This window comes from Actinia tenebrosa, unplaced genomic scaffold (genome assembly GCF_029948245.1).
Source record: "Actinia tenebrosa isolate PJP-AT-01 unplaced genomic scaffold, QUT_ActTen_1.0 PGA_scaffold10__47_contigs__length_13832649, whole genome shotgun sequence".
Classification (NCBI taxonomy): Eukaryota; Metazoa; Cnidaria; class Anthozoa; order Actiniaria; family Actiniidae; genus Actinia; species Actinia tenebrosa.
In genome coordinates this window covers 1236569-1264343 of record NW_028292570.1, presented here as the reverse complement: position 1 = coordinate 1264343, position 27775 = coordinate 1236569, and the positions used below count along the sequence as shown (strand labels likewise).

Here is a 27775-nt window from a genome sequence, read left to right as displayed (position 1 = left end):
AGCCCGGAGGTAATTGTTTCACAGTAAATTTAAAATCTGAAAAAGCAATTTGTTGAACCTGACCCTCAAAAATTATCCGCTGCAGACTAGAATGTATACGTGATTCAATTATTGGATCGTTTTACGAAAGCGCACAAGAACTCTACTAACCTTGCTATTGTTTAGTTCGACCAATGGCACTTCGGCTTGATTCCAGTTGTTTCCATGGAAACCGTTGAGGTACCAAATTGCTGTAGAAGTCCTCTCATTTGGATTAGTGATTTTGATAAAGCTGGTGTCATTTGTAGGTAATTTATAAGCAAACTTTAAGCAGAACTTGATAGAAGTATAATTGTGTTGCAATAACGGCGATTGTAGTATGGAAGTCCCTGGTGATTTCATTTGAATTCCAAAATCTACAAAAATGATGCCAAAGCTTTTAAACCAGATTTTTTTTCAACCATCCGTCCGTTTATACCACACCATCCACCATCACCATCCACCACCATCCCATCCCCACCCACCACCATCCACCCAACCATCCACCCACCACCAACCATCCACCACCACCACCCACCCATCCACCCATCCACACCCAATCCACCACACCCCACCAACCCATCCACCCCACCATCATCACATCCACCACCACCCATCCACCATCCACCCATCCACCCATCCACCAATTAATAATAAATACCTTTTTGAGGTGTCCATAAGCCCATTGATTGATTACCATCCACTTTCCACCCGGGACACAGGCCATTCAAAAAGCTACAGTTTGCAAGAATATTCTCTAAAGAAGACATGATGTACAAATACTTCAAAACCGGTTGGTGAAGGTTCATTGCATGTTGCATTCCTCTTTCCAGACACAAGAATCACACAGTACTTATTTAAAGAGAACACTTTCTAAAATTAACTCATTGTTCACTCAAGTGTCCCCTACACTTTCCCTGCGCCATCTTGAAAGGTAACCGTGCCTGCGCATCACAGGGACAACGGTTGTAACCTTGAAATGATAGATACCTTTTATAGCACCTTAAACAATTATTCACAAGTCTATATCATTGTAAGTGCACCGTTCAAGATGGCTTAGGGAACTGTGAAGTGTTGATTATATTTTTCACCACACCTGTCACTACTAAAGTTCCCACTTTTCGTCGATGACTCCACTTGGTTGTATCTCCCACAAAAGAGTACTCGATCTGTTGGCAAATGTGAAATTACTCAAGATAATAATCGTACACTTTGCAGACCCGGCTAGGGCTTTCACCGGGGTAAGCCGGTAGCAAGGCATCCACAACCCCAGTATTCGATATCTCTTTAGTCAACCCATTTTCACTTAAGGACGATTTTGAATCCGATTTCTTCTCCTGAGTGATTGATTCGTATTGCGTTTTTTTTTTTTTTTTTTTTTTTTTTTTTTTTTTTTTTTTTCCCGTCGATTATTAATAATTCGTTAATATTGATTAAAAGATGATAATATTGATATTAACAAAAATGCAAGTTTTGTTTTAGGTTGTTGGGAATTTAAAAGTGTGGAAAATCAGAGAAGCCTGAAAAAACCCTTGACTCAAGAGTGAAACCAGACGTTCATAACGAGAAACCTAACATACTCTACTCGCATGTGATGCCAAGTCAGGAATCGAATCCGAGACCCCAGAGGTGGGAGACGAGTGGACTAACACTACCTCACCCTTGATCCGCCCATAAGAAGTTATTAGTAGCGATATTTAGCTTGCTCCTGGTCATTGCTTACCGCTAATTCGTAGCTGTCTGGTTGGATATCAAAGTAAAGATCTCCAGAAAATCGATGTGTTAAACAGTCCATGGGAAGTGACTGTACAAGTTCTGTACCTTGTGATAACCCAACCCTGATAATGAGCTTCATGGGACAGGTAGGACAAAACAGACCTTGACAGCAGAAACTGTAGCTAGCTGAAAGAAGAAAAAAAAGAATTCTGCCGCTATATTCTTAGTTCACGCAAATACGCCTTTCTCAAGATACAGTTAAATGCCCATGTTCTATCCCATACCTCGGTTTGAATACATAGTATCTTATACTGTGTATGGTAGATATCTTACACTTACCATGACGTTTATTCTATTGGACGATTTGACAATTAAACAAGGTAGAATTGCTAACGATACAATATATTTTACGTCGGATTTAATAGTCCAATAAGGATAAAAACTACTGTTAAGTTAATTTGAGTTCCTTGAGAATCCAACTGTATCAAGGGAAAGGTCTCTTCTCTCACATTATTTATCCTCTCATGAATGTTCATGGGATGGATCCTCAGTAGATATCAGGAAAAAACCCGGACGACAAAAACAGCATATAATAATATAATGATAGTCATAGAGCAAGAACATACCTAGCTCTTCTCACTGGCTAACTGGCTAACTCCAACAAGCTCCTTCCTCCCCACAAAAGAAATAAACTGTGTTGAGGGGGGGGGGGGGGGGGGGGGTAGGGGTTCACAGGCACCAAACCTACGACCAGCTTGTGATACCCTTGATTTAGCCCTATGTACTGCAGTATGAAAGAAAAACAATTCATGTCCATACCTTGGAGAGTAAAAGACGACCTAAAACGAGCATATATAATTCCATTTATTGTGCTGGATAGCTTGAAATGGAGACTCCGCTTTCCTGAAGGAGATATTATGTGAAAGTATAGTATGACTGAACAAATAGGGCGCCCTCATTCCAGGCTCTTTTGTAGCTTGTCTCTAAAGTTTAATTCCTTGAAGCGAGGATGAGCTAGCCAGACCCTCCAATCAAGCCAATCAAATCGTAAAATAAAAACAATACGACATTCCAACTTTGAGTAGTGGAGGCATTCAGTGCTAGAAAGGCATAAAACAATAGCCTTTCAACATATCTTATTATTACCACGAGAAAATGTCGATGGCTATCTAGTTGTTTACACGTAACATTAGGATCAACCCAAAGTTGACATGCATTGTTTTCATTCTACAGTTTAATTGGATCTCTTGTCTAACTGTACTAAACGGCCCCAGTAGTTGTACATTAGTACAGTTTCGAGTTTCTCACACACTCCCCTCCCACTCTCTTATTCAATAATCGTTTTGTATTACCTGGCAAGGTCCAAAATAGCAAGTGTTTCGGAAGGTTTTCATGCACGTTGCTTCCTTCTGGTTGCAATTTCACATTCATATGCTGGTATTCTCTGTTTGCCTCGAGGTAGCCTTCCAAGTAGTACATATGACAGTGGCTCAGGGAAAGTGTTTTAGACCTCTGGTTATCATGTCTGGAAACAGAAATATAAGCGTGACATTCAAGACAAACCTCTCATAAGTTTATGATTATATTCTCCAGACTTTAGTGCTCAGTTACTCAGGTTTCGTGGTTCAATTTTTATAGGTAAGAATATTCATGTGTTCCAGTACAGGTTGGTGGAGTTTAAAAGTGTTTGGTATTGTTGAAGTGGTGCATTCACTAAAGTGAGGGTACAATGAGTCAGGATTTTAGGAGTAAATCGAAAAAGGTCTAGTTTTCTTTGGCGATTGCTGCTCCTCTGTCTTTTCTTCTCGTATTTTGTTTGTTTCCCTGTAAACCTTATACGATGGTTTTAAACAATTCAATGTCATAGTTTCATGTTGCTTTGGACCGAAAATCATTGTGCCAAAGGAAAAGTGATCTGTTGGCACTGGGTCGTCTGGGTCGCAGAAATACGAAAAGCGCAAAGACATACTTGTTATACACGTTTGGATTGGTTTTAAACCACGTCTTAATGACGTAATCCAATGACGTAGCTTCCTTGTCCAGCCCTTCCTCGGCCTCTTGTCTAAGCCATAACTCACACTTATCATCACAACTGACCAGAATGTTAAACTTTTGACTTCCTGACGAAGGTATCTATTGAAAGAATAAATACAAAGAATTCAGTGCTTTTAGTTCAGGAAGACACAGCCCTATTTAATATTCCAAATTAAAAACTACTCTGCTCCTAAGAATTGTTTAATAGTCAAATTAGTCAGTCAGTCAGTCAGTCAGTCAGTCTAACAATCTGCCTGCCTGCCTGCCTGCCTGCCTGCCTGCCTGCCTGCCTGCCTGCCTGCCTGCCTGCCTGCCTGCCTGCCTGCCTGCCTGCTTGCATGCTAGTAGGTTATACTATCCTGCTCCCAAACTTACCGTGAAGAAGGCAGATACTCGTCTTCCTTGCTCAATTCCATTACTGATTTGTTTCATTTCAAAGTCCTTTGTTGTGTAAACAGCATAGGCCTCGTCAGCAAAACGTGAATTGTACTTCATGAGGTAACCCTGTCTTATATCGACATAGTTACGCCAGCTTTCATGCAAGCTACCTTGGGATTGTGTAGTATTTTCTAAAAAATAGAAAAATAATGTAGAACGTACAGATGATTTTGATTAATAGGATAAAGATTGTAATTGATAGTATTCGTTTAGACTTGGAAGCAGCCAGACGAGCAGGCAAACGGAGGCAAGCAAACAAGAAAATAATATGCAAGTAAACCAGCATGCAAGCTTCGACCAGTCAGCCAGCAAATAAATAAGCAACTGAACTGGAAGATAGAACTAACCAAACGCAAGCTACTTAACAACGAGGACAACTTTTAAGTATTGATTTTTTATTTCACATAAAAAACCAAAGAATCCATCTAACAAGAAAAGAACTTCACTTTTTTTTAAATGCATAACTTACCAAAAACAAAGACATCAACATTGCAAAGTCCAAACGTTGCATTCGTTGAGATTACTTTAATTCTCACTTCAATTGCAAGTGTTGGAGGACTGCATTTGAAGATTTGGCCTTGTTTGGTCTTAAACTTACTGGCACTTGTACATGAAATGCTTTTGTCTATTATTCGTATTGGTTGGACGATGACTTCGAACACAGACTTTTGATTGTGCACGATAACAAACACACTGTGGATATATACATCTTTGTCTAGCGTAACTGTGAGAAATGTTTCCTGCTTCTGAAGAAAAAGATAAAGGTTGAGGTCAATTTACTTGATTATTTCTAAACATCTGGACATGAGGAAAAACATGGACGACAAGACGACAAGACGACAAGACGACAAGACGACAAGACGACAAGACGACAACACGACAACACGACAACACGACAACACGACAAGACGACAACACGACAACACGACAACACGACAACACGACAACACGACAACACGACAACACGACAACACGACAAGACGACAACACGACAACACGACAACACGACAACACGACAACACGACAACACGACAACACGACAACACGACAACACGACAACACGACAACACGACAACACGACAACACGACAACACGACAACACGACAACACGACAACACGACAACACGACAACACGACAACACGACAACACGACAACACGACAACACGACAACACGACAACACGACAACACGACAACACGACAACACGACAACACGACAACACGACAACACGACAACACGACAACACGACAACACGACAACACGACAACACGACAACACGACAACACGACAACACGACAACACGACAACACGACAACACGACAACACGACAACACGACAACACGACAACACGACAACACGACAACACGACAACACGACAACACGACAACACGACAACACGACAACACGACAACACGACAAGTTATGTACTGCTAGCTACTTTTCCTCCTACCGTATTTACAAAGGAACATGTGTCTGGGTCATCATCCAGTGCATTTTCTGGCTGAGATATGTAACTTGTATTGGAGGTAACGTTGAGAATCGAAGCATTGCCTAATATGCAATAAAACCGCTGTAAGTAACATGGCTGACCTTAATCTCGCAAAGTACAGCTTTGATGAAGTAGATCAGTTTTATGAAGCCAAAATCAATCATAACAGTTGGATCTTAGAATGATCTCCTATTCAGTGCCTATCAATTATTTGACCTAACGCCGTTTTCCCATTGAACTTTTTTCTAAAATAGCTCATATAATATAATAAGCGCTTACCTGTTGGAGGTCCACAGGTCACTTGATAGTCTTTGGGGGAAGCGATCCTTTTTCTGTACTTAAAGGGACACTCCAAGATTGACTTTGCCTTAGTCTTATAGCACTTTATATCAGAAACAAAACTTGAATCAGTACTATTTGTGCTATACAATGCAATTGATACTGAATACCCCGTAACTGGCAGACCAATCATTTTGCAGATAACCTCTGGTACAGTCCCGTCATGCATTTCGCCCCAAACAGCTCGGTTCCAGACTCCTTCAATATTTATTTCGACACGCCCGTGATTCCAAGTCGGTCCACCAACAAGACGTGCTAAAAGAAGACAACATGATTAAATTATCTATATAAGGAAGTTTTTTATAATTTAACTAAATCTTATACCTTTTGTTGGCCCACAAATAACCCCAGCATCGTTGCCATGGGAACAGCCCAGTTTGGTTCCTATGTCGGTACGATCACATAACATAATATCTGTCTCGTTGCCATGACAGAAGACGTTCCTCAAAAGAGTAACGCCATTGGCTGGTCCAAATGCTTGATTGTTAACGGGATACCCCACATCACTGATACCGAGCGTCCTGCACAGTACAGTAGCATCATTAGTGTCCCATCCTTCGTTACATATTGATCCATCGAGTCCATTTAGACTAACCCTCACCACACCCTGGTTCCTCGTTGATCCATTACCAGTCAACTGAAAACGGACTTCAAAAAAAATTGACTTTAGGATGATGTGTTTTAATAAGGGCTAAATTTCCTGGCTATAGTAAGGACTAATACAGTACATAGGTGAGCTGTAAAAAGTAATTATAGTATGCACTTTGATTTCATCTTACTCCTCATTGAATACGGTTACCTTCACTTTTTATTTGCTCATCGAACTTCGATTCTTTTATAATCTAATTTTACCATGCGAAAGGGAAAAAGCATAGGAAACGCATTTGCTCGCGAACATAATTAAACAAATCTGCCCGCCCCCTCCCACTACGTACGTTTTTTCAAAGGAAAAATTAAGGAAAGAGGAAATGCGGCAAAGAACATTTTTTGCCAATTCGGTGGCAGCTATTTCCATCCCTTCTCCCTGTGATAATTACTAAATCTGTTAAACCAATCACAGTGTCCGAGATTACTGCTCAGTGTTTGTATATGGTATTCCAATTCCAATTACGTTTGTATTATACAGTTAATGTGGGGTAATACTTCACCCACCATCTGGTTTTCCACAAAGAACCCCAGCTTCCTCCTCAGAACTACAAGATTTGAAGCCAAGTTTGTCATGGCGACATTCAAGCAACGAGCTTTCATTCCCCGTACATTCTACATGGTCCAGGACTATCCTTCCATTCCCTGGACCAAAAACTGAACCAACAGTAGCTATGGTTGCTTCTTGAAGACCAAGAGAGCGACAGACAACACGAGCGTTGTTTAGTGACCATTTGTTGTGACAGACTGTGCCCCAGTGGCCATTTAGGTTTAATTCTACTCTACCCAGATTGGATGAGGGACCCCCAGCAAGACGAAGTGGAACTGAAAAGAAATGATAATGGATAACGGAATTAGTTTCATCCTTCACACGACCCAGATATACATCAAGGTATAACTCAAGATCTAATGCATTTAAAACTCCTGGGTGCACGGCGTAAAATGCCTGACTGGTTTTGCAACCGAACTGATGAGGCAGCCGATAAATCGAATTAGAATTTAGAAGTTGATTTTTTATGAGGGAGGAAAAACCCTCGAAGCACAGGAAAGAATCAACAAACAACTTTACTCACATGCACATACGACGCCGGAAAAAATATCTGGATTTTGGGCTTCCCTCAATAACATTTACACTAGTGAAAAATCCAGACATCTTAAACTGTGTTTGGTCAAGAGGAGTACAATTAAATCCCAAATTGTACTCTGTAGAGTACCAATTAAGTTGTTCAAATTTTTTGAGTGTATTATAACCGAAAAATCGCACAATCTTCTCGTACAATTCTGAATTTATAGATACTCGTGATGTTTTGAAACTTCTCAAATTGAACTCGACTAAAGGCTCGTCCAATTTTGAAAATGTTCAAAACATCACTCGGCCGATCGTACCTATAAATTTCGAATTGTACTCGAGATTGTGCGATTTCCTATAATAATTAAAAATCTCCCCAACTAGAAGTCAAATTTCAGTTTAAATTAGGATCGTTCCATTTCTTGTTTGCGTATGTGATACACCATATTTATTGTATAGATAGTAAGAGTTACTTTCTGGTACCCGTGCCCTTCCCAAAACTATATCAAAGTCAGGTCCCCACTCTGGTCCATTGAAAGATTTCTAGAATACTTTTGGTGTAAAGTTTTCCCGTACATTCTACATGGACGAGGACTATCCTTCCATACCATTTCAGACCACGTGTTATTCCTTTGAGAATAAGATTCTTTGTTTGAATTGTATCCACAATCAGGTATCCTCTCATGCGCAAACGTTAAACAAAGAAATGGTACTCTGGGGAATGACACGTGGTCTTCATGAAATGAAAATACAATACGCTCAAGGTAAAGAGGTCTATTGTACTATTAAGAATATTATAAAACCGTACTGGAGGTATCGTTGCGTTTTCCACAAATGACGCCGACCTCCGAACTCAGGGAGTGTTCTCTTAAACCACTGTAATTACAATCTGCCAACGAGGACTCATTTCCATGGCAATTAAGATCTTGCAACAAGAAGAACATTCCATCGCCTTCAGCAAACATATCGGCACCCACACTAAACATGGCGTCCTGATATCCCAACATGCGGCAAATCACGGCCGCGTCTTCAATTGTCCAGTTTGAATCAGAAAACAATGTCCAAGGCTTGCGCATTCCCATGTGCTTTTGCCCGAATGCTAATTCGATTCTACCTTCGTTAGGGGAACGTCCACCGACAAGTTGAGCCTTGACTGTATAACAGAAACAATCGTTAGGGGAATCAGTGGATTATATCTTGTATTTTTATTATTACTCATTGAAGATATAAATAAAACTAACTAACCAAAGGCGAAAAAGCAACTATAGCTTACATAAGAAATCATGGTTAGCATATATAGTGGTAATGTACTCGCCTCTCACTTCTGGGTCTTAGGTTCAATTGGTGTATCACATGAGAGTAGAGTTTACATGTTAGATCTCTATCTTGATTCGAGGGTTTTTCTCCGGATTCTCCGGTTTTCCTCCCTCTCCAAAACACACTGATTTCCAAATTGATATGAGAACTAGCTGTGCCCTGTACGTTATAAACTTTGATTATCCCAGAGGTTGTTTGTGGGTTAGATCTAAGAGTTAATCGTATCCTGAATTTGAACAGCCCAAAAGTTGTTTCAAGGTTTGATCTGTGAGCTACCCCAGAGATTGTCTCAGGGTATTAATGAAATTTGAAGACAAAATGGAGAAATCCTGAAATACACAGTAAAATAGATAAACACGAAAGGAATATACAAATAACCAGTTCTGTGATCTCTAACCTGATAGCCGACCACAAACAAGTCCAACAGAGGCGGTTTCGCAAGAATCACTTTCTTCAACGAAGGAACATTCAAACAGCGAGGACTCATTACCGCGACATTTCACTTTACCCATAACTATCGATAAGGTCCAATAGAAGCCAAAAAAGTGGTTCTTCACCACATGAGTTGTCTTCGAATAACCAAGCATTCCACAGACTACTTGCCCCTCTTTCATGGTCCAAGTATCATCACAGACTGAACCGTACCTCCCATTTAAGAAGACATCCAGGCGTCCTTGGTTTGGAGATAATCCTCCGACTAGAAATGCTTCATCTGATGGGGGAGAGGGAAACAATATCAAAATCATTTAAAATAATTCATTAGCTCAAAAACAAATAGGAACTTGTTGTATCTGGTCTGGTGGATGAGTCTTGATTCTGGACCACAAACATTGATCACGACACTGATCAAGACACTGATCAAGACGCTGATCAAGACACTGATCAAGACACTGATCAAGACACTGATCAAGACACTGATCAAGACACTGATCAAGACACTGATCAAGACACTGATCAAGACACTGATCAAGACACTGATCAAGACACTGATCACGACACTGATCAAGACACTGATCAAGACACTGATCAAGACACTGATCAAGACACTGAAAAAGACACTGATCACGACACTGAAAAAGACACTGATCAAGACGCTGATCAAGACGCTGATCACGACACTGAAAAAAGACACTGATCAAGACACTGATCAAGACACTGATCAAGACACTGATCAAGACACTGATCAAGACACTGAAAAAGACACTGATCAAGACACCACTGAAAAAGACACTGATCAAGACACTGATCAAGACACTGATCACGACACTGATCAAGACACTGATCAACACACTGATCAAGACACTGATCACGACACTGAAAAAGACACTGATCAAGACACTGATCAAGACACTGATCAAGACACTGATCAAGACACTGATCAAGACACTGATCAAGACACTGATCAAGACTCTGATCAAGACACTGATCAAGACACTGATCAAGACACTGATCAAGACACTGAAAAAGACACTGATCAAGACACTGAAAAAGACACTGATCAAGACACTGATCAAGACACTGATCAAGACACTGATCAAGACACTGATCAAGACACTGATCAAGACACTGATCAAGACACTGATCAAGACACTGATCAAGACACTGATCAAGACACGGAAGATAGCCAATCAGAGTCCATAGGAAGATCTTCATTTGCATTTCTTAACTCATACCTTAAAATAAGAGAATTTTTTAGACTCACAAATAGAGTGAAAGTTTAAAGAAATGTTCACATACGGTTTCGCTTTAGTAGGAGACGCTCACCATTTCCGTAGCTGCAAAAAACCTTACGCATTAACAGGCCAACAATCCACAAAACCAAAATTTTCTTAAACGAATGAAACATTTCTGTCAAAATAAACCCCTAGTAAATTAGATGATACTTTGATATTACTAATAAGGCGAGGCTTGAGCTTGTAATATGCGTGTGACACACACAAGAAATGAATGGAGTTAAATATGTAATCGAATATTTGAATATTTCAACGGGATGGCAATTTTGGCATCCTTCGAATTTTGTCAGGATCTCTTACCTCTGGCTTTTCCACACACCACGCCTACTTCTTTATACCTTTCACTACAAAAGCTGGGGTTGATTGCAATAGTGTGGCTACAATTAACAAGAGAGGGCTCGGTACCAACACAATAATCTAAGATCATCGAAATGAAAGCATTGCCTGTAGGGAAAAAAACAGCTTCATGCAGGACAACCGTCGCTTCCGGTAGGCCTAGCTCTCGGCAAACAACTTTAGCTTCGGTTATTGTCCAGTAGGAACTACATACTGTTCCCCAACGACCATTCAAGTTAACTACAACACGACCCTGATTAGAATGTCGGCTACCAGCCAGGCGAACGTTACCTGAAAATCATTAAAATATAGAGATCATGATCGATCAAATTCAATGTCCACTCTTCAGCAGACCTCTTTCAGTACCTTGGTGTAGTGTTTTCCCAATTTCAGACCATGTGTTAGTTTTAATCAGAAATTTTGGTATTTCTTTCCATACTGGTGTTCGTGTGGGTCCTCGCGCGCAACCGTTAAATGGATGGTTTAATGGGTGGGTGAATGGGTGTTTGAGTGGGTGAAGGAGTAATTAAGTGAGGGGATGGGTGGGTGGGTGAATGGATGGATGGATGGATGGATGGATGATGGATGGATGGATGGATGGATGGATGGATGGATGGGTGGGTGGGTGGGTGGATGGATGGATGGATGGATGGATAGATGGGTGGGTGGGTGGGTGGGTGGATGGATGGATGGATGGATGGATGGATGGATGGATGGATGGATGACATGCACCAACATACCTGCAACTACAGCATTGGTACTCATAGCCAGGCAAAGGATACTCAAAGCTAACCTGCCGAGCATCACTACTCTTTCAGGTATGGTGTCCTAGAAACCAATGTACTAGAAAGCTAAAAGTAGAAGGAAAATAATGATCAATTATCAAATTCGGTTTTCGCTTGATATAATAATAAATTATCAAGACCAAGGTTGTCTTTTTCTAGTGATCACAACAACCAACGGTAAGAGCGATCACTCGTTGACGTCAGCTTATTTGTCTGTCATTTTATTTGATCATAAAAATAGCCAATCAGTGCGCGTAAATTTTATAATTTGTATATGAAATCATATGGTTTTGAGTTGTTCAGAGTGTAATTTGGAATAAATTTGGGCAAGTGGATTTTCAAAGAGTTCAAAATTGCACGAGAGCAATGTGAGGTCTTTGTAAACTTACGAATTCAAATTTATTCTAATTTGCACGAGAAAACCATATGATTTCCTTTTAATAAGATAAATGAAAAATTGAAAAGGAAAATAAAGTATTTTGCCGAAGAAAGAACAAAACTCTCAAGAAGTTTTTTCATTAACATTATTAGTAATAAAAAAATTGTAAAAAGATCGGAAGAAAAGTCAAGGAAAGAAAGATCTGTAGAATTATTAATAGTGAAAAAAAAAAAAGAGGAACAAAAAAATATATACAAAGAATATACTCAGTACGGTTAAAATTACAACATATATGTTACTAAACTTTCAAAGAAAATTGATTGTGTTACATGTCGATTAATATTCATTAAGATTACAGCTTATACATTTATTCATGGCTTAACTCAACACTCTAAATAGACCATGAATATAAAATAAACTAACTATGCTTTGAAAACATAACTCGTCTCGTTTTTTGTAAGCTGATAAGGCTTATTATTTCTTGGGGGAAACGATCATTAGTTGTTTTATACGGCGGACATCTTGAATTATGACATAATATATCCGGGATGTGGAGAATTAAGGCAAAGGTAGAACATTGATAATGTTATAAAGCATAGAGTTTCGGGGTTACGTTTTCAAATTGATGTCTTGGCGTTTTGCACATTGTTCCAACTATCACAAATTTCAATTTCTTTTTAGATGTGGTTCTCATTGAAAAGCGTTAAATTATTTAAAACGACACACTGACAGCTGTACAGTCTATATATTTTCCAATAGTTTCCCCCTCAGCATCCATAATGTCTTAATTTAAAAAAATAGAGTTGAAGATGGCTGCCGTGTGGACGAGCTTTGTCGGTGTATAAAGCATAAAATTATGAGAATGATTTAAGTAAAGTTGAAATCCATGTAGTGTAATGGTATCTTTCAATTCTAATAAAATTCGTACGCTAGTCCTTCGTCAGAGTAAAATGTATAAAACTTACACCTGTATGTATGATGTAATGAAAATGAAAGTCAAGATTAAAAAGCATGGTCATAGCTTGGTAAGGTTGGAGGTGTATGTATGATTACTAGTTGTTGCTGTTTTTTGTTTTTGTTTTTTGTTTTTTGTTTTTGTTTTTGTTGTTTTTTCTTTTTTTTTTTTTTTTCTTTTCTTTTCTTTTCTTTTCTTTTCTTTTCTTTTCTTTTTCTTTTTCTTTTTCTTTTTCTTTTTCTTTTTCTTTTTCTTTTTCTTTTTCTTTTTCTTTTTCTTTTTCTTTTTCTTTTTCTTTTTCTTTTTCTCTATCTTTTTCCTTTTCCTTTTCTTTTTCTTTGTCATTACCATGTATTCACCCCACTGATCAACCCCCACTTCATTACTGATTAATTCTATTCATTCATAACCGCGTCTAAATTAAAGAACTCGCTCGTCCCGTAAAGAAGCTTCCCTAACATGGCACATCTCAGCCTTAATAAATTCCAAGCTTTTGTTGTGTTTCCTGTGTAATTCGACATATCAACGCTGAATAATTTCTTACGCAGATCAATCGACAATTTTAGGCAGTCAAATGAATTCAGCTATCAAAACAGTAGTATATATTGACATAAGTGATTGATAAGTGAACGAAGCCTTATGTTAATAATATTTTATCATCGAAGTTATGAGTTTACGAGCTAATTACTTTTTTTATATAAGTAATTATATTCATAACCTAAATGATGGTCGATGCGGTCAGGAAAAATAATAGTATGATAAAAATTTCAAGATTTTTTCTCTATTTCTTTTAGAATCTTTTTATTTTTTTATTTTTTCTTTTTTCTTTATTAAAAATAATGAAAATATATTTATTTATTTGCCGTTTTACTGTGAAATTGATAAAAGCCAGTTGATTCTGTTAGGTTGGGTGCACAATGTATGTTTACAAATAACTCTTAAAAAAATCTAACGAGTCTGTGAGGACGAGAGATTAAAATAGAAATGACAATAAATACCTCAAACTAAGTGTACCTAGTTTGCTAAAAACCTAGTTTTCTTCACAAATTCCGCGTTTAAGTGTAAGAAAGAAATCTGAACACTCAAACCTTTACCGAATTATCAGTATTATTAGTAATTTTGAACAAGGGAACAACTTAGTGAGCCAAATTGGAAACCAGCTTTATTTATTTCTATATGCTGTATTTGTTTTTACCCACTTATATTATTTTATTTTATTTCAATATTATTATTAACTTGGGGCTGAGCTGAGAAAAAAATATTCGGTAAAATTTCGATTGATTATAATTACTTTAATTGTTTCGAAGTGGGCATTAAATTGGTATCGTTCAAAATGCTTTAAAAATAGGAGTTTTCGGGTTAAAAAGACTTTTATACTTTCAATTTGAATTTGGAAAAGAAATCAACTGACCTATTTCTGAATAGACGTAGCAGATAGTGCAATTGAGGCCTTTCGAGCAAAGCAACGTCCTAAAATAAATTATTTCGGGTTCAATGATTTTATCACCAAGAGAAATCATGGTCTTTACTGAGAGAATAAGCGGTCATCAAACATGACAAAAACTAGACTAAAAGTCGTGAAGTAAATCCTACTGATGCTACAAGATAGTTGAACAAACATATCAACCTTTTTGAGTCACTCTTAAGGTACAAGGAGAACGGTAATCAATAAAACAGCAATTACAGTACAGTAATTTTGTTTTTTAAACAAACACATGAACAGAAATTCCAAACAAATTATTCACCTACCTTACAATCTTTTCTCGATGTTCACTTTCTTCAAAAAAAAGACGATAAGATTACCGGATGGAGTTGTTTACAACTCTTTTTATGCCAAATCATCAATACTCGCACCTGTTAGGACAACTAGTTTTAGTGCTAAGCACGGTTAGGCTGCAGTGTGAAACTCATTAATATATTCAATGTATTGTAATGATTACAAAGATCTACAATTCAAAGTGCTTTTTATCCAAAGAACGATCTATTAATGCCCGTCCTTTTGTTAATGTGAATATGAGTCGGCCACTGAATTTTAATGCAGCTTCGATCAAACTCACCTTGACATTGCTAGTCAATTCTGTTGAGACAAGGTTTATTTAAAAGTTTAGATAATCTGTAATAACAAAGTTCAGACTTATACGTGCGTTTAATTATGCTATCAATACAGAATCTGGAAGTCCTGCCGTTTACGTGGAGGAAAAGCTTTCGTCTGAACGTGAAGTCGCTGGGTTTTCCTCGCTCCCTGCTGCCGCAATCATCTCTGTGATGACTTACTTATCAGTCAAAAAGTAGCGTTGCTACTGAAATTTGCATAGATGGATGATTAGCTATAGGTGTATCCTCTTTTGTAGACATTATTCGCGTCGGTGTCTTAACGTCTTCGAAAGAGGCTACTATATGCAAGATATTAGGCAGATTAAGATTCCCGTTTTTCCTTCCCGCAAACGGCAAACGTGACCACGTTTTCATCGTTTCCCTAAATTTCACTTTACCTTTTGCAAACCTTCTCCCTAAAGACGACCACATTTTGTTTATCTCTTCTACTTGGAGATTTTTGCCATTCTTTTAAACTAATTTTAATGAATTTTTTAATGGTCAACAGACGTTTCACGAGAGACAGAAAACATACATAAACTTTATCAAATCCTGGAACAATCTTCTTAATGCTAACTGGTAGATTGAATTGGCATTTAGCTTGTTGGGATTCGCGGATGGAGAAATTTAACCATATAACCTTAAGAAACGGCTTTCAATAAACGGGGCTTGTGGTGGCCAAAAATCTCCGGGACCCGACCTTAGAGGTACATGAGAAGCTCGGTCGATAATTTGTGCAGTTTCAATTAATGACCGAAGAACCAATCAGAAAAATGCATTATTATTATTTTATTTTATTTTATTTTATTTTATTTTATTTTATTTTATTTTATTTTATTTTATTTTATTTTATTTTATTTTATTTTATTTTATTTTATTTTATTTTATTTATTTTATTTTATTTTGTTTTGTTTTGTTTTGTTTTGGCATAATATTGTAATGGCATCGATTATTATCGATTATTAACAGGACCTCGCGTTCATGGCATGACGCAACTTAGGAACATATATTGATATAGTTCTTTCGCTCAGTTGACGTTTAACATACTTGACATTTGAGTAAGCACCGAGTTTTCGACAACCAAAACTTTGATGACAAGGAGCAAGCATCAAACAATCATTAAAATCGCGTTATCTGGCAAAATTTGAGCCCGCAAACATGCGTGCGCATAAGTTAAAAAAATTGCATGTTACTATGTGTCGAGCCTAGTGATGACACCCGGCCAATGCTAAAAAAAAAACCTGCCGAATTCGGGCAGGGAATTCTTTTGTAACGATCGGAAACAGCCACGAACTGTAACAAAACCCATTTACCTACGTACAACGACATATTTAATTTAAAACAATAACCTTTCCCACACAACATTCACGCAAATTTGTACGTTATTTAGACCGACTGACTGACAAAGAGCACTATAGAAGCAGAAAGACGTAAAAGACTCATTGAAAGAAGGAGGGAAGAGGCGGCAACAACTGAACTTTAGACGCGGTTTTAGATCTATTACATCAATTTTGAAGTCAATGCCGAACATCGTCAAATTGTTTACTCTGCTGCCTACAAGTCGTTGACGTTCTCAATGACGTCACTAAAAGTTTCTAAAGTTTTTACCAGACGAGGCATTTCAGTTGCAAAACTTTTGACGTATCTTGAACAGGGAAAACGACAAAATCCTTTCTTACTATGATTAGACTTCTGTTCGTCTTTCTTATAGCGCTGTGTAATATTAAAGGTAAGTCGATATTCAGAATGACTTGATGGTGAACAAACTGTCTAAATCTATAGTTTTGTGTATTTGGTTGGTTCGCATGGGTCACGTCGGGCGGCCGATATGAAATACAATCGATCAGTTATGGGACGCCATAAACGGCTAAAAATCCTGTGACTATGGGGCAATAACCGAAGTAGAGTATCATTAAGAGACTTGTTAATATCCAGGAGAATGGATTTCAACATTTTCATAGATTCTTAGGTTTTTTCCTTATGACAAAAACTTCGCAAAAGAATGTTTGATATTGAAACTCCATCGATAGTAATACTAAAAGAAAATATTCGCTACAGGTGGGCAATGCTAGAGGAATGCCAAAAGCAGGAAAACAGTCCGACTAAGTCCTGAGCTTTATAACAAATTAATTGTAAGGGTTTAATTGTGATTAAAAAACTTCCTCTTTTAGAAAGTGTTCCGACCTCTCGTGAGACTAAAAGTCTTCGTCGTCAAGTTAAACTAATTCGAGTTTATTATCCGTGAAAGACAAACACTTTGACAATCTCATTAAATGACAGCCTACTTTTGAGGGGATATTATGCCTCCACTTTACCTTATTCCCTTTTCTATGATAACCAATTATATACAAATACACTTTGGATTTCTTTTTGAGATTTTCTGACTTAGACTTTGGATTATTGGATAGTATTATAGATAGTTAGGGACAGATTTGTTGTGTCAATAATGTGATGTTTTTCGCCATATTAGATTTGACAATCAGACAGCTCGAACCTTACTGAGGAAATTGATACATGGTTTAAGATGAACTATAGTCGACTTAGCCTTGGCTTTTAATTAGTTAACTTAGGCTTAACTTTAGTTTTAAAACATATAAAGAACGTATCTTACATTTTTTTTAGAACGAAAGCTAGAATGACTTAATTTTTCCATATTAAAATGAGGACACTTCAGTCGTATTACTGAGCACTCAATGGAGATCAAGGAATGTTAAAAACCTTTTAGAAAGCTTTAGCGTTTATTGTCTTTAAGAACTTGCATTGCGGCGAAAAAAAGCAATAAACATCTTTTAGGGTTGGAAAATATTATTTCTTACAGAAACGTTTTGTAAAAGTTAGGCGCCAACGAACAAAAACCCTTAACGTCACTTGAAAATTTTATGAACGTTTGGTACAATTTTTCTCTGCTTGTAAATACCTTCGCCACTCCTTAAGGAACGTTCATTGTCCTTCTTAAGGAGGCTGGAAAGTGTTGCATGATAAGGCCTGGGTTATGAACAATTTCTCTATCAAACCATTAAAAAATCATTTCTTTGGTGCTTCTGCTTAAAGTATAACCAGCATTCTCAAGCTTTCTTAGATCTTGGTTCTGTAAAAAAGGGGATTCCAAAAAAAGGGAAAAATTTAGGTCACGTGATCACGACATTTACATAAATTTACATAAAAATTCATTTTAATTGTAGGTGCTCATTTTAAGTCTTTGCTGAACATTTTCAACCTTAATGTATTTCCTTTTCTAAAGTCGTTCAATTGACGTTGAGAATAGTTGGCTAAAGTTTTGTGTTAAGGAGATATTTTATAAAACAGGTCACGTGACCTGTCAATATATCCTTTATGCCCATTTTTCTCCTTTCGTAAACATTTTGGTCGACCATTCCAAACGTGAATATCTGTATCTTTGTCGCTACTTTCAAACAAGCTAAAGAAATCTCACAAATAATCTAAAACCATCAACCTAGTTTTTAATTTAGCATTTTCCCTTTTTTAAGGTCACGTGACCACCTTTTATGCAAATTTATCCATCCAAAAAGTTAAGCACCCGAAATAAGGATAACTGCAATCGCATTCAATTACGTCTAAAAATGAGGAATCTACGGTGAAAAGTAGTTTTTGCCCTTTTGAACAAAATCCCAGGCCTTCATAACTCAAGAACCAAATGGTGAATCTTTTTAAAAACCGGGATATTTAAACTTTGAATCGTAATCTTCTTTTTGACGAAAAAAGAAAAAAATTCTGTAAAAGGGAATTCGCAAAAATTAATAAAATTTGTTTGGAATCGGTTTCCTCTTACAGAATTTTTAAAATTTCTAAGATTCTATTAAAGCGAATTTATTTGTGTAGCTTTGTTCCAACATACTATGGATGTTGTTGAGAATGTCGAAACTTCCAATACTTTTGTCTTTATTTTTTCTTTTAAAATGTACAAATATGCTGAAAATAAAAGGTTTAGTATTTCACAAGATTTTTAGAAGATTTGTAATCCGTGAATTGCCTTTCCAGTCGTCACATGACGCTTTATTAAAATGACGTCATACACACGTTACTCATCAAGGTTGATCATGCTCTCTCTTTTCCAGCTTCCATTACGAGTTCATCTTGTAGGGTTGCTTTCGAACCTGTTGGATGTTTCCGGGATGACGGGCGAAAACCAAAGCCACTTCCCGAGCAGTTATTGAATGACCGAGAGAAAATCGATTGGAATAATTGGGACTCGTTTATGGAAGATTTGGTTTGTCGGTGCGCAAAGAAAACCTTGGATGAAGGGTACGACACGTTTGGGATCCAGTATTATGGTAATTATACGTTCAAAGGATAAGAAAAACAGAAATCAGAAGAATAATGCCCGTATTGTTTCAGTGGATCATTCCAATGACTTAGACCTTTCTTAAGGGTGCACATTGTGGTCTAGCTTGCGTTAAACCATCTTTTGTTTATCATACCTTATATGGTGATGTTTGTACCGAAGCTAGACCACAATGCATTCTGTTTATGGAACTCGGTCACTTCTGTTTTCTGAATTCCCATGACTTTAAAATGTCTGAGGCACGTGAAAGAAACACTCAGGGATTTATGCCAAATATTTCCTATTTCTGATACTTCATACATTCAAAAAAAAAAAAAAAAAATCCCTTCACCAAAAAAGCTTGATATGAGAAAGCATAGACTCCAAAGTAGAAGGAAAGGATCACCTTCAAACTAATTGAACGTCCGTCCTTAACTGTGTCTTGTCATCTCAACAGGGGAATGCTGGAGTGGACCTGAGAACCTTATCGATATTGATCGCGACGGATCTTCAAATGAGTGCATCAGTCATGGCTACCAGAGTTGTAAGGCCCAGAACACCACTTGTGTTGGTAAAAATGGAGCTAACTTTGTCTACAAGCTAGGTAAGGAGAAAACGAAGTTTATCAGTTGACATCTTTAGAGACGCATCTTTTTCCACGACGATTGCACAATGATATCATTTTACCACTAATACCTGAATGGTTTCCAATTTTACCTTATGTAAGTTTTTGCCCCTTCGTAAGAGCAGTAGACAAATACTGGGTTTCAATCAGCTGATAAAAGTCTATAAATCTCATTACCAGATTCACATGGTTGTTAAACACTGACCACCATGTGCTGTCAGCCAGAAAGAATTCCATTGAAAACTTGCAATTCAGGTGATGATTATTCCACACGAGACTGGAAATGGCCTCAAATGAAGCCCAGCAATTGAAATGAAACTATAGATCAGAACTGAGTCGAACCCGGCTAATGCGTAATAAATGTATCCATTTCAGTTCAGCCAAGCTGTTCAATCCAGATCGAACGTGTTGGTTGCTTTAAAGACGACATGATACCCCCACGACCATTGCCCGAGTACATCCTGAGCGAGCGTGACCCGACTGCTCCCTCGTATAATGGTACAGATATCGATTGGATTAACTGGAATTCCTACATGCCGGGATTTATCTGCCGATGTGCCATGCTGGCCAGAAAATATGGATACACTGTGTTCAGTATACAGTTCTTTGGTAGGTTCTAGTGTGATGGCTGTATATTTTATAAGCGCGAAACCGAGGTTAAGGCTGAGCAAAAGAGAAACTCGTAAACAGAATATTGCACAACGAAATGTATTGAAGAAATAGAAAACGCGCGTGCGTGCTGTGTGCAGTTATAAAGCACGTGGGGGTTGGCAGAACACGAGAGAAGTGTTAGGAGAAGCACAACGCGTAGCGGATCCCCATGTGCTTTATAAAATAAAAATCACAATAACCATTATTTTGGATAATAAATGACACAACTAATGATACATGCGTATTATATTTATTCTCATAAAGCACGCTCTCCCTACCAAACAGAACGAGAGATTTAATTAACAGTTATTTTATGAGAGTGACTATCTGTACGAGGTTATGTTATGAATGAAAATGTTTATGGCTAATGACTGACTATTCTTTTCAGCGGAATGTTGGAGCGGACCGGCAGCTATCAGAACATACGATCGAAATGGCGAGTCTTCTCGCTGCATCAGTAAGAATCTAAGGCCCTGTAAACCAGACGACAGATACTGCGTTGGCAAGCAATTCACCAACTTTGTCTACAGGATTGGTAAGTAATCACTACGCCCTTAAATCTGGTACTTACTTGCGACGCAAGCAGACGCACCGAAAAGAAGCAACGCAAGCACAATCGCAAGTGTACCGTAGCGATAAAACGTTGGCCTGAAATTCCTACGGGTCGAGTCGCTGGTTCTAGTCTTTCTGAAGCCACATGTGTATAGAGTTTGTTTCATATGTTATTTTCTCCCTTGCAACGAAGGTTTTCAACGGGTTCTCCTGTTCCTGTTTTCCTCCCTCCTCAAAAATAAAGCATAAGCATCGACGACAAAACACACGACGACAAAGGAATAATGACGTCACAGTTTGAAAATCCTGGGGCAAAATCCATTCCATATAACATATATTTTTGGAATTATGATAAGAAGTTTTAAAAAGAATAGATTTCATAGACATAAAAAAAGAAAATAACGCGTTTTCGTGTAAACAGCATACAGCTTAAAATTCCGTCGTCGACGATGGCAGGATAACTGGTGCACATGTACAGACATGCGCAGTTATTGAGATATATACTACTGTGTATAAACAAAGCTTATTGTTTATCTGCATCCAATTCACAGTTGAGCCTTGTGACATCACCTATACACAGCTTGGTTGCTACAGAGACAAACTCGATACACCACGGCCTATCCCTATTCTCATGTCAACTGAGCAAGATCGTACAAGCAAGCAATTTAATGGTCACGTGGTTGACTATCGCAGATGGGATGAACACATGGAGGGAATGATATGCCGTTGTGCAAAAAGATCGTTTGGCAGCAAGTTTAAGATATTTGGCATGCAGTCTTACGGTAAGCAAGTTTTTTATAACATTCTTTATAATTTGAAAGATCAGACTGGATATAAAATATTAAAAAACATTCAAAGAATATTTATTTTGTTGTGACTTGTGAAAAAAAATCCAGAATTTCGAGGACAAAAAAAAAAGACAAAGAAAGGAAAGTAGAAGAAGAAAGGAATAAAGAAGGAAAAAGAAAAGAAAGAAAAAGAAATAATAAGTTATAATTTAAAAAAAAAAAAGAGTCAGTGAGGAAAGAAAAGGAGGAAGGAAGCAGGAGAAGAGATGAGGAAAAGGAGGGAATGGATGAAGGAATGGATGAAGGAATGATGTGCAAAATAAAAAAGATGAAGAAGAAAAGACGGCCAAGGAAGAAAATTACAAAACACAAAGCAGCAAGAATAACAAAACAACAATGACATGTTGCCTTTGCTGGATACAATTTTTTTTTAAATTAATCAATTCGTGGTGCTTTTGTGGTGATATATTGTATTTTCTATTCTAGGAGAGTGTTGGAGTGGTGAAGGAGAGAGGACCTATCGTAAAGATGGCGGATCTAACAGATGTGTAGCCAAACGATTCTCCACTTGTCCCCCCAAGAGTTTGCACTGTGTTGGAGAAGTAGCAGCCAATTATGTGTACTACGTAACATGTGAGTAGCATTTGAAACCGTCCTTGTTTACGAGGGTAACACTTAATAACACTTAGCCTGCTCGACCTGCCCTCGGTACATACTCGGACACACTTCGAGCTGCACTCGGTACATAGTTGGGCACACTTCGACCTGCCCTCGGTACATACTCGGACATACTTTGCTAACTGTGGCGTGCAACGTCGCTGGTCTAGCGATACTCCCATAAGTCCCATTTCATTGGCTAAAACAATAACGCAATATGTAACCAATGACGTTACGGGTTCTGTTTAAGAGACAAATCGTGTTCTACTGAAGAAATAGAAAACGCGCGCGCGTGCTGTGTGCTGTTATAAAGCACGCGGGGATAGTTAGAACATGAAAGAAGCGTTTGGAGAAGCACGACGCGTAGCGGATATATAACTCCACAGCACAGTGAGCAAGTTTTCTTTCATTTCTTTCATAAAATACGCGCGTGAGTGCTGTGTGCTCTCATAAAGCACGCGCTCCCAACCAATAAGAATGCGAGATTTACAACAGCTATTTTATAATTTTCTGTATCCGTTCTGTTCTGTTATGTGTTCCGAACTAGATCCGCTGAAGAGTTGGACCACGTTGCAATTCCATGATTGCCTGGAACATTGCGCCGTGTGTCTGCATGTACCGAGTGAATATATTTTGTGACGGCACTATATTTCAAATGCCGCGACAGCGCGAGTTCGTTGAGTTAACGCAAAGGAATGAGAACGGAGAGTAACTTTACAAAACAATTTATTGAATCGCACGACTGAATAATTTTAACTAATACAACTTGAAATCGTAAATATCACACGCTAGGAAAATAAATATCACTAAGTAACCAATACCAATCACACATACTAAGCGATTAAATATAGGATATCACACTTCTAAATTAACTCACTACTTTGGTTACACTCTACATTCGGTAACAAGAGAAGAGGTGCACTCATACCTTATAAAGTTGTTGGAAGCGTACCCAGTTGTTGTAGCATTCGGGTTCCCGACTAACACACCAAACTAGCGTGGTAACTCTCCTTTTATAGTCCAAGGATCTTGAAGGACAGCTGCCAGTCTAGCTCAGTTTTGTCTTAACAACCAGTATGTCGTGCACCCCCCTTACTTAGCCTAGTTGGTAACTAAGCAGTGAGAAATCTTAGTTTTCTTACCACTTCGTAATGAAGTACATAAAAACGTACATACTCCTAAAAAGACTAACTCTTTGTTTACCATCTTATGAAAAGAAATCAAACTTTAACTCAATTTGGTACGGGAATAACTTAGTTAGAATTTCCGAAATGGTAAACAGAAAATATCGTAAACAAGTCATAAACTAAGCTAAAATATTAAAATGATATTTAAGGACAACCCAGATTTAAGCGTCTGTGGCAACCGCGTATCCAACAAAACTAAACTAATTTCTAAAGAGATCGTAGGTTAATGAAGATTTAGCGCTAATGAGCACATGGCTAAACAATACGCGAACTAACCCGAATATTCCCGTGAGATCGTTACAATCGGAACCGATTTGTTAGCGCATTGTTTCAGCCATGCACAATCTATTGCTGCGGATTAACTCATTATTCTTTGTAGTAAGAAAAGACTTCCTAAAGTTACTATAACTTTTATTCTGCTATTATGACCAACTGGGCTTGAATTTGACTTATTGACTAAATTGAATTAAATATTGAACGGTTGAGCTAATCATTAACTCGGCTAAAATTCTCTGTCGTCACAATTTCCTTTGCCCGGTTGCACGAAGAATGGATATCATTAGCAGAAGGATAAATCTTATCCAGTGAATAAATTTATTGGATATCAGCATCGACTTATCAACTGGATAAGGATTTGTCAATCGGATAGCCTATCCAGGCTTCGTACAACTGGGCCCTGTCGTCCAGCATGTTTGCGTCGCACCGTCTATGAGTGTAAAAGCCTTTTGAACCAGACTTTCTTTACTTTTTCACTCAATATTCCAGCATGCGATGTAAAGTTTGAAGCCGTGGGATGTTTCCATGACGACCTCATTCTACCAAGGCCCCTACCTGACCTGATCCTCAGTGAAAGAGACTCAACCAGCCCTGTATTTAACGGCCGTCGCATTGATTGGTTAAATTGGGACACGTATGTTCCAGAGTTCATCTGCAGATGTGCAAAACAGGCCAAGGAGTTTCAACGGGAAGTATTTGGCTTACAGTTTTACGGTTAGTTTTAGACCCGGTTTTAAATACAACCATGCTTCCTTGTTCCACAGCGTCAAAAGAAAAAAAATAGAAAAAGCGCGTACGTGCTATATGTTCAGTTATAAAGCACGCGGGGATTGGCAAGACACTCGAGAAGTGTCGAGAAGCACGTCTCGTTGAGGAGTCTCAGCCGCACCTCTTTTAAAAGCGAATAATTCTTTAACGAATTCTGCATTTCTTGTTTAGGTGAATGTTGGTCAGGAGTTAACGGAAACAACACCTTCAACAGAAATGGACCATCTACAAAATGCATAGGGCCTGGGTACCAGCCGTGTACGCCTGGGTCCAAGACATGTATTGGGATGACTAGTACTAACTATGTATATAGAATAGTACCATAGTGCTTTAGATTCGCGTATAACGTTGTTGAGATGAACTGACTGGCGGCTAGCATCATTTCTATCAAAATATTCTAATCATTGCCGAAAGGTAGGAACTTCGTATATGGTACATTGTCTTATTTGTACCAATAAATGTATGTGGTGATCAACGTGTTTGTACCATGCATGAAGTACCATACAAATTAAGCCTCGTAATCAAATCTGAATTTTAAGATATCCAACGTACAATAAGAACATTTTCAACACTTGATCAGAAAAAAATATTCCCTTTAGTGTTTTGACTCCAACGAGTCAGGGAATCAGGTGAAGACCCCTTTAAAATTCTTGTAAAAACAATGTTTAGTTATTTTCTTAATCGGACTTTTTGTTGTGATGGATAAAATTTATATATTGAGTCCTGCTTCAACCACTTTCCTTTTTCTTGGCTCTTTCTTGCTTTCTTGCAAATCTTGCATACTATTAGTTTAAGTGATTATTATTTTAGCAGATACTATTCACAACTGAAAACACAAAGCATGATGGTATAGTTCTGGTTCGGCATCAGCTCTGGTAGGTGGTTTGTGGATTAAGTCCTAGGGCAGGCTATTATTTGTCGCCTAAGAGGGGAGATGAGGTAGAGTTGGATGATTTTTGTTGCGACATCACACTAGGTACTATTCGTTTATGATCCCCTCAATAGTGATACGCATGCATGCCTCCTTCCCCCCCCCCCCCCCCCCCCCCCCCCCCCGCCTTCATCAGTTATCTAAACATGTGACCCCCTTTAATCTCCCACCCCCCCCCCCCCCCCCCGGCAATAAATGATTACCAGTCGCTTTGGCAACTTCTCGCATGATTGGCAGTCCAATCCTTGGTTCAAGGTTCAGTGGTAACAGAATGTGTTTCGTGCATGTACAAAGCTACTAAAGCCTTCAGGGGAAACGTCTTCAATTAACTACAGGTGCAAGTACATTGAAGATTGATCGATTGTGATTACCTGATGACAGTCAATTGCATCGATTAATCAGAAATAAATTCTTAGCCAACAAGTTGTTAGGATTTTTGAAAAGAATGAGCAGTAGACGGCCGGAAAGTTCCTCGCTTCTCGCTCGTCTTGTTTACTGTCTTTTAATTCAAAAGCTTTTAAAACTACTTTAACCACCACTGCACACTTAATTATTTATTATTTGTATTCTCTATATTGTTTATTTTTCTTTTCTCCTTCGATTTCAAGAGTGATTTTTGTAATTTATAATGTAAACTTTTAAATACATTTTATTGTAAACATATTTTGAAGAACGACGTTTTGGTGTCTTCGTGACACTATTCGGTTCAAAGTAATGACAAAGATACTTTTAAATATATGTACAAAATAAACTAAAGTCTCGCAGTACAAGACGAAGGCAGCTTGAAACAAGTGGGAAAACAAACATTCATATGAATATTGGAAAGAAAAGCTTCATGATATTGCACACTTCTATTATATACACATTACGTAATAATTGGGTGCGCAGAAATATAAATTTCATCTTTGGACGAGTCTCGACATCGGCATAAATGCAAAAGTTTGCTAACATGGGTCCTGATAAATTGTCATGTTCAAGTCGGTGAAGATATATAGAGGACATTACATGGGCGCGCGGAGATTTTCAACACGAGAAGATAAAATTCCTATCTCCAAGCGGCCATGTAATATTCTGTTTATTATATAATTATCAATGAAGTATGTTTTGGCTTTTTCAGGCAATTCTTTCCGTGTATTTTTGAATAGCCATCGCAAAGGTGTCATTTTCACACGTGAAAATAACATGTTATTTTCGCGTATGAAGATATCAATTTTTCGAAATAGAGAAAAATAGATATTTCATTGCTAATTATGTAATAAAACTTCTTAGAAAAGAGAGAGGGGGTATATATACATATATATATATATATACATACATATACACTTGATTGCAGAAAGGTTGTAGTATACATTTATACAAATACCTAATTTATTCAGTATATTTAATGATATGCAAAACCGAAAACTCGCTTTATTTATTATTTGTTTCATTCAATGACTGTCAAAATATTTTATTCTTGTGTTTCACATCCTACAGATTATAAATCAATTGGTTTTGAGGGTTAAAAAAGTAAAATTGCAATATGCATCTCATTAGGTATTTGTATAAATGTATAAATGTATACTACAACGTTTCTGCAATCGAGTGTATATATATACACACATACTTTTTCAATGGTTATAAATTAGTTTTATTTTAGATATATATCTATAAAATAACCAAGATATAACGAACTCTGATTGGTCGAAATGCCATTTTAGATCAGAGGGAG

General features: G+C 37.8%; 3 protein-coding genes across 3 annotated transcripts; 1 reads left to right on the top strand and 2 right to left on the bottom strand.

Annotated features, from left to right (window-relative positions):
* Positions 1-1064: 1064 nt before the first annotated feature.
* Positions 1065-8713, bottom strand: LOC116303677 (soluble scavenger receptor cysteine-rich domain-containing protein SSC5D-like). Its single transcript, XM_031713258.2, has 12 exons — positions 8557-8713; positions 7187-7504; positions 6359-6682; positions 5975-6289; positions 5657-5757; positions 4676-4952; positions 4144-4337; positions 3704-3867; positions 3087-3259; positions 2554-2637; positions 1742-1920; positions 1065-1187 (listed from the first exon to the last, which is right to left on the bottom strand). The coding sequence occupies exons 1-12, from the start codon at positions 8711-8713 to the stop codon at positions 1065-1067; spliced, it is 2409 nt and encodes an 802-aa protein (XP_031569118.2).
* A 2371-nt stretch (positions 8714-11084) lies between these two features.
* On the bottom strand, positions 11085-11938 carry LOC148912692 (galectin-3-binding protein-like). The gene is made up of 2 exons (XM_089026813.1): positions 11875-11938; positions 11085-11425 (listed from the first exon to the last, which is right to left on the bottom strand). Exons 1-2 carry the CDS (start codon positions 11936-11938, stop codon positions 11085-11087), a joined length of 405 nt encoding a protein of 134 aa, XP_088882939.1.
* Positions 11939-16926: 4988 nt separating this feature from the next.
* On the top strand, positions 16927-25853 carry LOC116303679 (uncharacterized). Its single transcript, XM_031713260.2, has 9 exons — positions 16927-17076; positions 19424-19639; positions 20087-20233; positions 20630-20863; positions 21294-21440; positions 22009-22239; positions 22732-22878; positions 24855-25079; positions 25305-25853. The coding sequence occupies exons 1-9, from the start codon at positions 17028-17030 to the stop codon at positions 25457-25459; spliced, it is 1551 nt and encodes a 516-aa protein (XP_031569120.1). The 5' UTR covers positions 16927-17027; the 3' UTR covers positions 25460-25853.
* The last annotated feature ends 1922 nt before the right edge of the window (positions 25854-27775 follow it).

Excerpts from the sequence above, each read along its gene's own strand:
- LOC116303677 (XM_031713258.2), bottom strand. The coding sequence starts at position 8,713 with ATGTTTGCTGAAGGCGATGGAATGTTCTTCTTGTTGCAAGATCTTAAT. Across the intron at positions 7,505-8,556 it reads AAAACGCAACGATACCTCCA|TTCCACTTCGTCTTGCTGGG; the intron begins GTACGGTTTTAT and ends ATTTCTTTTCAG. Across the intron at positions 6,290-6,358 it reads TATTTGTGGGCCAACAAAAG|CACGTCTTGTTGGTGGACCG; the intron begins GTATAAGATTTA and ends GTCTTCTTTTAG.
- LOC148912692 (XM_089026813.1), bottom strand. The coding sequence starts at position 11,938 with ATGCTCGGCAGGTTAGCTTTGAGTATCCTTTGCCTGGCTATGAGTACC. Across the intron at positions 11,426-11,874 it reads TACCAATGCTGTAGTTGCAG|GTAACGTTCGCCTGGCTGGT; the intron begins GTATGTTGGTGC and ends AATGATTTTCAG.
- LOC116303679 (XM_031713260.2), top strand. The coding sequence starts at position 17,028 with ATGATTAGACTTCTGTTCGTCTTTCTTATAGCGCTGTGTAATATTAAA. Across the intron at positions 20,234-20,629 it reads TAACTTTGTCTACAAGCTAG|TTCAGCCAAGCTGTTCAATC; the intron begins GTAAGGAGAAAA and ends TATCCATTTCAG. Across the intron at positions 22,879-24,854 it reads TTATGTGTACTACGTAACAT|CATGCGATGTAAAGTTTGAA; the intron begins GTGAGTAGCATT and ends TCAATATTCCAG.